The following is a 12,158-nucleotide window of genomic DNA, read 5'->3' as shown; positions in this document are numbered from 1 at the left end:
AACTGCTAAACCACGCTATTAAAGCAAGAATTCTTTATTTCACAGTCAAGCTGAAGAATGAATGGGCACAGGGGAGCGCTAGGATAACAGATCAATCTCCTAGTCCATCGACTTCCTGATCGCAGCAATACTCTAGTTGAGGCATGGTTCCCTCTAAGATGCGCGACTGCACAGCTCTCTGCCGGTCCCGCACATCCCAGGACCAGCTTTTCTAATGTTAAGTTTCGCGAACTGTGAATGGGCCGCGTAACCCCTTAAAAAAAAATTAGGGGGAACATTGGAGCGGGGATGTGACAACCAGAAGCCACGCAGCTCTCCAAAGGGGGAAGGGGTGAAGAGGGGTTTTTTGGGGGGGGGGGGGGGGGAGGCGGGGGCGGAAAAAGAGGGAGGAGAAAGTGGATGTGGCGTTTCCATGGCGTCGCTCTTGGTTTACCTTAGTCTGGGAATAGTTCGTCTGAGACGTCCTACCAGCTCGATTTGCATCAGGTGAGAAAAAACAAAACGTGTATCTTTTTAGGAAGGAAGGACACAGACAGACGAATCCATGTGCAGCCTGTGGAGGAGCAATGAATGACAGACCGCAACGTCAGGGTTTCCGCGTTAGGCTGCGCGTGCGCTACACCCTGAAGTTGCGGTCAGTCTCGAAGGCGAAATGACGGTGAAGGCTGCCAGTTCGTCGTCATCAGGACCGCCAGTTCGGGGCCATTATCGATTGTTGCAGCCTGTATCAGTGACACCCTAGGAACAATTACAAATAATAAACCAACCTGTTACCAAACACAACGCTCGCAAAGTCAGAAATAAATTCCTCTGGAATCCTGAAATAGATAAACGTTAGAAAATAGGTAAGTACAGATCATAAAAGGTGAGTTCAAAATGTATACTGTAGAAACATAGACGATAGGAGCAGGAGTAGGCCATTCGGCCCCTCGAGCCTGCTCCGCCATTCAATGAGATCATGGCTGATCATCCAAACTCAGTACCCTGTCCCTGCCTTCTCCCCATATCCCTTGATCCCTTCAGCCTTAAGAAATATATCTAACTCCTTCTTGAATGTATTTAATGAATTGGCCTCCACTGCCTTCTGTGGTAGAGAATTCCACAGGTTCACCACTCTCTGGATGAAGAAATTCCTCCTCATCTCAGTCCTAAATAGCTTACCCCTTATCCTTAGACTGTGACCCCTAGTTCTGGACTCCCCCGCCATCGGGAACATCCTTCCTGCATCTAGTCCTGTTAGAATTTTATAAGTTTCAATGAGATAAAATCCAGCCTACAAGTTATAGGAAAGGGATTTTTTGTTTACATATACACTAAAGTCACTCCCCAACAGACAGCAAAAGATTAGTAACTTGCTCACAACAAAAGCAAAACACTGCGGATGCTGGAAAACTGAAATAAAAACAGAAAGTGCTGGAAATACTCAGCAGGTCCGGCAGCATCTGTGGCGAGAGAAACAGTTAAAGTTTCAGGTCGATGATCCTTCGTCAGAACTGGATTATGTTAAGAGATGTAACAGGTTTTAAGCAAGTACAGTGGCAGGGAAAGCGGGGACGGGGGGGGGGGGGGGGGGAAAAGAGAGGGGAGGAAAAAACAAAGGGGAAGATCTGTAGTAGGGTGGACGGCAGGAGAGATTAAATTACCACAACTGTAAGGTACTGTATCTTTATTTGGCTATTATGTAATGGCGGGCAATTTAGAATCGCCATATTGTAATAAAGTCTTATTATCTTAGAATAAAGTTGAAGCAGAGGCTCCGTTCTCTGCGATAGGGTGGAAGGTAGGAGTTATTAGCACCTCAAAACCATAATCAGATCTACATAACATGTACTCTTGAAACAGCACTGCATTTGAATTAATATTTAATGCATTTAAAAAAAAAATACAAACACTCTGAATCCCCTAACATTGACCAACCGCTATTGATATCAGCAGGTGGGTTTGGCCCGACAACATCCCATGCAGGGAGAGCTTCTGATCGCACACAAACCGAAGGAGTTTTCAACAACAGATGAAGTGCTTTCCCCCAGAGGGAGCAGAAATGGGAGAACAAGTAAAGAAGCTGCATCAGCCTCCGAGCACAAATACTCCATTCCCTAATTCATTAAACAAAAATTGTACACTGGTTTTCTCATTTATCTGGTACATGATAATTCTCAATACAGCATTTACAGGAGGGCGCCATGCCATAGTCTGTACGGTAGTTTAACACTTACAGATTTGATATAGGAGTTCAAAATAACATGGGGTTTTAACGGAGCTTAAATAAGGAGAAACTGTTTCCACTGGCAGGAGGACACCAGAGGACGCCGATTTAAGATAATTGGCAAAAGAACCAGAGGGGAGGTGAGGAGAATTAGTTTTACACCGCGAGTTGTTGTGATCGGGAATGTGCTGCCTGAAAGGGCAGTGGAGGCAGATTCAATAGTAACTTTCAAAAGGGAATTGGATATACACTTGTAAAGGAAAGATTTGCAGGGCTATGGGGAAAGAGCAGCGGCCTATAGGCAATGTTCTCTGTAAGCTGTGCTTCGTTCGGCGCGGCCCATTTCCTTTAGCGCGCGGGCCCTTTAAATTTCCACACATGTGCGGTATTTGCAATGGAGAAGACGGTGAGCAGCCTGCGTGGGACCTTTTCCATTACTGCGCGGCGTTGCAGCTTAGAGGGAATGACGCAAGAAAACTACTAGGCACTTGGTCTAAGCGTTAAACAAAGCTTTAATCAACTGTCTTACAACATGGAGGTCTAGTTGTGTCCTTCACTAGTTCCTGTTAAGAATGTCCTGCGCAAGCTGGGCCCGTGCCCGAGTATTTATACTCTCCCTGGACAGCGCCACCCGTAGGCTGCTCAGTATTATTTCATAAGTCTTTCTTTCATGAATGACTGATTCACGTCAGGGCACATCGCCTATATGTGACTCCAGTGGTTGACTCTGAGCTGCCCTCTGAATCGGCCTAGTGAGCCACTCAAGTTGTATCAACCTGCTACAAACAAGTACGGCGGTTCAAGGCGGCGGCCTTCTCAGGGTAACGAGGGATGGGCAGTAAATCCTGGCCATGCCAGCAACACCCACATCCCGAGAATGAATTAAAAAAAAATTAGCGAATCCTCTGATTAATAAAACATTCTCATCCCATTTGAAGAATTTTTTGCTAGCTTTATTTCATTCGGATCAGCGCTTTAAAGAAAGCAATTCTGCAGTACCTTTCACGTCCTCCGAACGGCCGAAAGCACTTCACAGCCAGTGAATCACTTACCAAGTGCAGTCACTGCTGTTACGTAGCAAACGCAGCAGCTAATCTGCACCCAGCAAGGTCCCACAAACAGCAAGGAGATAAATGACCCAGTTAATCTGTTTATAAACACCATTACGCAAAGCTAAAGCGAGCTCTCAAAAGGAGGAAAGTGATCGCATTGCAGGTAATGTTTAACTGAACCAATTGCTTAATCTGGAACAGCTCACTAAATGGGGAATAATCTTTGTTTTTTCCTCCAGAGAAGCTCTCGAGAAACTTAACATTCATTAGATTAGACATGCTGTGATAGCAAGTTCTTTATGCCTGTGTATCACAACCTGCGGAGGCACGCGACAGATTAGTGCAGGCACACGGCAGTGACTAGGAGAATAGTCCAGGCACTGGTGTTTTAAATCTATACGTGCTCTTATTTTAAAATGCAAGTGATTCTAACTGGCGTAACACTTTAAAAAAAAAAAAATCAATACAAATGACAGCAGAGGAATCCAAAAGTGACAAAGACTACACAAATGTTACATAACTGGGACAGAATGACATGATTCATGTGACTTTTCTTTTTTTATTGGCACAAATTTATTAAGATTGGAGAGGAAAACGTGCACTGCTTATGGCTTATTACAAACCGTGCACAATTCAGGAGTTTCAAAACTAATGGTTATAAATCTCGACAGCTTGATTTTTGACAATAATTTATAAACTTTAGTGGTCTACATTTTAGTGAATATTACTTCAATTAACAATGAAAGAAAACCCCCAAAACTAGCATTTATATAGCGCCTTTCACAACCACCGGACCTCCCAAAGTGCTTTACAGCCAATGAAGTACTTTTTGAAGTGTAGTCACTGCTGTAATACAGGAAACGCGGCAGCCAATTTGCGCACAGCAAGCTCCCACAGACAGCAATAATGACCAAATAATCTGTTTCAGTGATACTGATTGATGGATAACTATTGGCCAGGTAAAGCTTTTAAAACTCCCTTCTTAAAATTTCAAGCTGGCTCTCCACTACATTTTATTTATTTAAAAAAAAAACATTTTGGCTAGGGTTTTCCATTTCCGAGCTTGCCAACAAGAGATTTCACACCCATTCGATTTAAACTTAAATCCCCGGCCTTTGTCATACGGGAAACTTCAGCTCGACCAAAAGGACGGAGAGAGGGGTGAAGGCGGCCACAGTCATAGTCGCACAGGGTGTCCCTGGTAACTTTGACCAGGCCAGTCTCCGCGCTGTGGATAGGATGGAAAGCAAAGCAGAGGAACACCTTCTCAGAAATTACTGTCGGCTACCAAATTAAATTCAGAAAGAAAACGTATCCTAGGAATTGGTCAAATAATTCCTTGCGCAGCCCCGATTTGAATCGCTCCACCGTTGGCGGCCGTGCCTTCAGCTCTGGAATTCTCTCCCTAAACCTCTCTTTCCTCCTTTAAGGCACTCCTTAAAACCGACCTCTGAACAAGCTTTTGGTCTTCTGTCCTAATATCTCCTTACGTGGCTCGGTGTCAGATACGGTTTGATAATCGCTCCTGTGAAGCGTCTTGGGACATTTTACAGTACTACGTTAAAGGCGCTATATAAATGCAAGTTGTTGCTGTTGAAGGGGAGAAAATTAAAGTGCTGTGGGGAAAGAGCGGATAGCTCTTTTAAAGAGCCGGCACTGGCATGTTGAGCCAGAGGGCCTCCTTCGGTGCTGTATAATTCTATGTTTAGTGAAAATCTGAAGATCTTTTGAAGCCCTTGAAAAATTATTTCCTGGCACATTTTGGAAATGAAATGGGAGGGGCATAATCATTGTAAAATCTTACTAGCTATCGCCGTACAGCACAAATATTTGCAAAGCATCGCTGTTAAGTTCTTTTGAAACTAAATAATCTTCATACCTAACCTAGAGTGCCAGAGCACAGAGAAGTCCAGGTCCTCTGCCATCTGCTGGTACTCTTGGGCAGTACAAATAAGGAATTAAGAACAGAAAACTGACTGCAGTATCAGTTGTTTTCTTGTGCATTTGTTAGCTCCTTTTCTTCTCGCCTCTTTCCTGATTCTATTAAAACGTTTGTTCATCTTTCAGCCCCGAAGGACCCTGCCTGAAACACTAACTTGTCTTCTCGCTACAGGTACTGAAAACTCCTACTGCAATTAACTTTCAGTTGCTGACCTTCTGTGTGCATCATTTTTGTTGCATAACAGAAAATGCACAACAGCAATGTCACCTTTAATTTTTTGGGGGGAATGCGCGGCCACTTTAACAGCCTTCAAATTCCCGCGCACGTGCGTTTTTTTCCCCTCTTTAATAGCACGTGCGGCAGAGCTCCAGACAGCTGCGTGGTCGCGCGGCCCCGCAGCTTAACGGGAACACCGCACACAGCAGGACCACCAGCAGCTATGAAAAGACAAAAACAGGATAACACTTCAAGTGGAGACCCGATTTGTCGGGTCTGACAAAAAAAAAAAGGATCTCCACCAAAAACGGTCTCGTCTTTCCGACACAAAAAGCAAAATACTGCGTTTGCTGGAAATATGAAATGAAAACAGAAAACGCTGGCAATGCTCAGCAGGTCGGGCAGCATCTGTGGAGAGAGAAACCGAGAGAGTTAGGGGGAAAAATTCAGTTGGTTTGTGCCTCCCGTTAGCACCTTAAGAGGGCGCTAATGGGGCGCAAAGCAACTAGCGCCCGGGCGCGGTAATGTTTACGCCGCTCGCGAAATTAACTAGACATTTTGCGGCGGCACTAAACACTACCGCCACGATCTCCTGCGCCGGCAGATCGTGACGTCAGTCGAGTGCGCAACGCCCCGGATCGGATATTGAGTGGCGCCCCCTGCCTTACCGCTAGCAATGACAGGTTGAGGGGAGCGTTATGCTGTCAGAAAGGGACTGGGGGAGCGCTATTTAAAGGCGACCGCTTCCTGCCTTTTTTTTGTCGGTGACATTTTTGCACCACACAAGGTTTCAGGTCGTTGACCTTTCGTCAGAACTTCTCTTTCCTCTTTACAGATACTGCCACACCTGTTGTGCACTTCCAGTATTTTCTGTGTCACATCAGATTCCTGGCATCCGCGATTTTTATACAGGTAAAAGGACGCTGATGGATAAAATCTCTTTATCCTGTCACTGGGCAGCGTATGATCACCAAAAGTACCTGGTACATTTTTTGGATGCTGAACACAGCTCTGCTCTGCAGCACTAAAGGTTCACAGCTTGCTTGGTGCATCCTCTACAGATTTTCCATCCACAAAATTAATAACAATATCTTAAAAAAAGGTGGCTTGCAGTCGTGTAGAAATAAAAGTTGCGCTGTTCGGGGGCGCCAATATTCATAGGCCCGGAATTTGCTGGAGCGGGGTATTTCGTGGAGTTAGACTCCTCTGTCAGCGTCGTGTCGGCTGTGGCTCAGTGGGTAGCACACTTGCCTCTGAGTCAGAAGGTTGTGGGTTCAAGTCCCACTCCAGGGACTTCAGCACATAAAGCTAGTCTGACACTCCAGTGCAGTGCTGAGGGAGTGCTGCACTGTCGGGGGGGGGGGCCGTCTTTCGGATGAGACGTTAAATTGAGGCTCCGTCTGCTCTCTCAGGTGGACGTAAAAGAGCCCACGGCACTATTTCAAAAAAGAGCAGCGGAGTTCTCCAATATTTATCCCTCAATCAACACAACAAAAACAGATGATCTGGTCATTATCACATTGCTGTTTGTGGGAGCTTGCTGTGTGCAAATTGGCTGCTGCGTTTCCCACATTACAACAGTGACTACACTCCAAAAGTACTTCATTGGCTGTAGAAGCACTTTGCGATGTCCGGTGGTCGTGAAAGGCACTATATAAAAATGTGAGTCTTTCTTTCTTCTTCTCCCCCCCACCCACACTCTTCAGTTCAAAAGGTTCTGCACTGCAAATTGCTGGAAGCGCGAGCTGATAACGGGGCGGCGAGGGCAACGGGGCATCTGGGACCTTGGTGACCAATGGGGCCAACAGTCTATCTCCCTAAACAATGAGATTTAGGGATTGAGAAAGAAACAGGAACGATGGAGAAGGGTGAATTAGAGTCAAATTACATACAGAAAGAGAAAAAAGTGTGAGAAAGGAAGATTGGATTGAGAGAAAAAAAAGAGACAGAGGAAAAGAAAAAAAAACGTAAAAATTTTTATTTAAAAAAATCTCCAACAAGAATTTACTACTTTTAGGAATGAGATTCCACAGCTTCAACTGTCCCCTTTCTGGGCCGGAGAGGGCGAGTGGTATTGTCGTAACATAAATCTCGCCATTAAAAGGGTACTTACTAGCCCTAACATTCTGCGGTGAGTTTAACGGGTAATTAATATGCAAATACAGCAATTTCTTGAAACTCACGGGGATGTAGAAGGCGCGATGGCGTTTTCGCAAGGCTAATGGCGGAGCGGCACAAATTGGTCAGCAACTCGTGGTGATTTGCATTTCTTCCTTGCTTCAAGCTGCTGGACATTTCACACGTTAACAACAGCGAGTGCCATTAAGCTTGCCGTTATTTTACCAGCAATTCTGGCCCATTATAACTAAGTTTACCTCTCTGGAACAAAGCCAGTGATTGTTTTGGCTGACGCATTTTAATAATAAACTTTTGCCTTGGTTAAAAAATAAAGTTACATTCACAGGTATGACTGCTTAATCAGGAGTTTTTCCTAACAATTTTTATAGCACTAATCACAAAAATGAATGCTTGGATAATGTGCAGTAAGGTGATTAAGGATTGCAGAGCCAAGATAGGCTACTTTTCAGAATTATAAAGTACCGGCAATAAAACTCAATGCTTTTTGATACATTGAAAATGGAGGCATCAGGAAAGGATGAACAGGCTGGGTCTCTTTTCTCTTGAAAAGAGAAGGCTGAGGGGTACCTAATAGAGGAGTTTAAAATTATGAAAGGTTTTGATAGAGTAGACAGAGAGTGTTTCCACTTGTGGGGAGGAGCATAACTAGGGGCCATCAATATAACCCAAAGTCTCAAATCTCTGCCCAAGGCAAAAGTTCCAGTAGCTTAATTTGAAAGCTGTGGGGAACTTTGGGGTCATGGACTCATAGAATGGTTACAGCACAGAAGGAGGCCATTCGGCCTGTCGAGCCCGTGCCGGCTCTCTGCAAGAGCACTTCCGCTAGTCCCACTCCCCCATCCTTTCCCCATAGAGCGGCAATTTTTTTTCCTTCAGGTACTTATCCAATTCCCTTTTGAAAGCCACTATCGAGTCTGCCTCCACCACCCTTTCAGGCAGTGAATTCCAGATCCTAACCACTCGCTGCGTAAAAAAGTTTTCCCTCATGCCGCCTTTGGATCTTCTGCCAATCACCTTCAATCTGTGTCCTCTGGTTCTCGACCCTTCCGCCAATGGGAACAGTTTCTCTCTATCTACTCTGTCCAGACCCCTCAAGATTTTGAACACCTCTATCAAATCTCCGCTCAACCTTCTGTGCTCTAAGGAGAACAACCCCAGCTTCTCCAGTCTATCCACGTAACTGAAGTCCTTCATCCCTGGAACCATTCTTGTAAATCTTTTCTGCACCCTCTCTAAGGCCTTCACATCCTTCCTAAAGTGCGGTACTCAGAATTGGACACAGTCTTCCAGTTCAGGCCAAACCAGTGTTTTATACAGGTTCATCATAACTTCCTTGCTTTTGTACTTGATGTGCTGGATTTTACCAGCCCAGAGGAGGCGGGACTGCCGGAAAAGTGGCCTCCGTGCTCTCTTGCCAGGTGGCGGGAAGCCGCCCCGCCCCGGGTCCCATCTCCTTGGAGGCGGGAAGGGATTAAAGCCTATTAACTGCCCGTTAACAAGCAGAAAATAGGATTATCCTCATTTTTCGCCCTGAAGTGCGAGCTTCCCAACCTAGGAGAACCCCGCCAGGGTGTAGGAGGTCTGCGGGGGTCGGAGGGGTCTGAAAGTGCGATGTAGAGGTGAGTGATGGGTGCAAGTGTGGAGTGGTAAGTATGTGAGGTGAATGCAAAGTGTTAGAAAATGTTAACTTACCTTTTTGTTTCTACCAACAGCCTTCAGCCGCTGTGGAGCCAGAGTCCCGACATCTCCATTGTAGAGATCACAGACTGGCTGTTGCATCCTCCGATCCAACAGCCAGCTGATTTCTGCAAAGTAGAAAGGTTTGCTGAGTCCTGAACACAAGGACTCATCAAACTACACAGAATGTCAGTGTTTGACAGTTTTACAGAGCTGTCAAACGATAACATTTCTTCTTTCAAAAATTCTTGACAGATGACACGTCAGACGTTGACGTGCTCTGTCACTGACTTCCCCCTAATTGGCCTGCTGAGCCTGCTTAACAAGGTCAATCAGGGGAAAATCCCACTGGTTGGCCAGAAGCTGATGGAGGCGGGACTGAAACCCAGCAAGCAGCAGTCCTGCCTCCAACACGTCTCCATTCATAAAATCCAGCCCTCTGCCTCTATTTCTGAAGTCCAGGATCCCGTATGCCTTTTGAACTGCTTTCTCAACCTGCCCTGCCACCTACAACGATTTGAACACATATACCCCCAGGTCTCTCTGTTCACGCACCCCCTTTAGTTTATATTGCCTCTCCTCATTCTTCCTACCAAAATGCATCACTTCACACTTCTCTGCGTTAAATTTCATCTGCTCCGGTTTCCTCCCACAGTCCAAAGATGTGCGGGTTAGGTTGATTGGCCATGATAAAAAAATTGACCCTTAGTGTTAGGGGGGATTAAATACGTGGGGTTACGGGGATAGGGCTTGGGTGGGATGGCTGTCGGTGTAGGGACCGGGTGCTAGGGTTTGGATGATCAGCCATGATCTCGTTGAATGGCGGAGCAGGCTCGAAGGGCCTACTCCTGCTCCTATCTTCTATGTTTCTATGCCACATGTCTGCCCATTCCACCAGCCTGTCTATGTCCTCTTGAAGTCTATCACTATCCCCCTCACTGTTCACTATACTTCCAAGTTTTGTGTCACCTGCAAATTTTGAAATTGTACCCTGTACACCCAAGTCCAAGTCATTAATATACATCATGAAAAGCAGTGGTCCTAGTACCGGCCCCTGGGGAACACCAGTGTACCTTCCTCCAATCCGAAAAACAACTGTTCACCACTACTCTCTGTTTCCTGTCCCTTAGCCAATTTCACATTCAAGCTGCCACTGTCCCTTTTATTTCATGGGCTTCAACTTTGCTGGCAAGCCCATTATGTGGCACTTTATCAAACGCCTTTTGGAAGTCTATGTAGACCATATCAACCGCATTGCCCTCATCAACCCTCTCTGTTGCCTCATCAAAAACTCGATCAAGTTAGTTAAACACGATTTGCCTTTAACAAATCTGTGCTGGCTTTCCTTAATTAACCCGCACTTGTCCAAGTGACTGTTAATTTTGTCCCGGATTATCATTTCTAAAAGCTTCCCCACCACAGAGGTTAAACTGACTGGCCTGTTGTTGCTAGGTTTATCCTTACACCCTTTTTTGAACAAGGGCGTAACATTTGCAATTCTCCAGTCCTCTGGCACCAGCCCCTAAGGAGGATTGGAAGATTTTGGCCAGTACCGCCACAATTTCCACCCTTGCCTCCCTCAGCATCCTAGGATGCATCCCATCCGGTCCTGGTGACTTATCTACTTTAAGTAAAAAGCCAGCCTTTCTAGCACCTCCTCCATCAATTTTTATCCCATCCAGTATCTCAACTACCTCCTCTTTCACTATGACTTTGGCAGCATCTTCTTCCTTGGTGAAGACAGATACAAAGTACAGGAAACTCTTGTTTAAACGGCACCTAAATATCCGGAATTCTCTATTAACCAGCAAAATTCTCACTCCGAAAACAACACCTCAATAACCAGCAATGTTGCCGAGTCCGAGTCTCCCGCAGTGGCTGAGTTAATCAGTGGGGGTAGTTCTCCAAACTGCCACTACTCAGCTTCTTGGCGCTGTCGGAAGTCGGAACACCTCAATACCCCTGTAACAGGAGTCTGACTCTCCCGCGCTGCCGGGAGTCTCTTCTGATCCGCCATTTTACAGGGGTACTGTGTGTCTCCCACACTGCTGGTAGTCATCGCATTGCATTACCCTCAACTGGCAGTACTGTACTTAATCAAGCATCTTCCACCATCCATTTAACACAACATTCTGTAGGTGAGTACCCAATTACTGTATACTGCACATTTTTAAAATTTTTTTATTTTTCTTTGTTAAAAATAGCCTCGGTAGATAACCCTCTCCGTCATCCGGAATTTTTGATCAACCGGCAACACGCCGGTCCCGTCGGTGCCGGATACCAAAGAGTTTCCTGTACTCACTTAATACCTCAGCCATGCCCTCTGCCTCCATGCGCAGGTCTCTTCTTTAGTTCCTAATCGGCCCCACCCTTTCTCTTATTACCTGTTTACTATTTATATGCCCATAGTAGTATTTTGAATTCCCTTTTATGTTAGCTGCCAGTCTATTCTCATACTCTTTCTTTGCCCCTCTTATTTCCTTTTTCACTTCCCCTCTGAACTTTCAGTATTCAGCCTGGTTCTCACTTGTATTCTCAACATGACATCTGTCATACGCACCCTTTTTCTGCTTCATCTTACTCTTTATCTCTTTCATCATCCAGGGAGCTCTGACCTTGGTTGTCCTACTGTTCCCCCTTGTGGGAATGTACCTCGACTGTACCCAAACCATCTGCTCTTTAAAGGCAGCCCATTGTTTGATTACAGTTCTGCTTGCCAAGACCTCGGAGGACCTGAAAGGGTGCTTGGCAAATGCAACAACTTTCGTCCTGCAATGCCAGGCATCTCATTTAATATTTAGGGGCAATTTCTACCACACCCGATCTACATTTAAATAACTGCACATGCAACTTTTTTTTTTGGCCAGGGTTCACGGTCTTCCCCGGTGACTAGAGACGATCGCTGGAGGACAACACAAGTGAAACC

At 45.6% G+C, this 12,158-nt stretch overlaps 1 protein-coding gene across 2 annotated transcripts in view; it reads right to left on the bottom strand.

Annotated features, from left to right (window-relative positions):
• commd5 (COMM domain containing 5) overlaps window positions 1-12,158 on the bottom strand; it is a 47,291-nt gene that overhangs the window by 24,144 nt on the left and 10,989 nt on the right. For both annotated transcript variants that reach the window (XM_086001867.1, XM_086001876.1), the window contains exon 5: window positions 768-818. In XM_086001867.1, coding sequence (XP_085857993.1) covers window positions 768-818 — 51 coding nt within the window. The remainder of the gene's footprint in view (window positions 1-767; window positions 819-12,158) is intronic.

This window comes from Somniosus microcephalus, chromosome 1 (assembly GCF_052327205.1).
Source record: "Somniosus microcephalus isolate GS21.2 chromosome 1, FLI_Smic_1.0, whole genome shotgun sequence".
Classification (NCBI taxonomy): Eukaryota; Metazoa; Chordata; class Chondrichthyes; order Squaliformes; family Somniosidae; genus Somniosus; species Somniosus microcephalus.
Note: the sequence above shows the minus strand (reverse complement) of the source record. Positions and strands in the feature narration are given on the sequence as shown.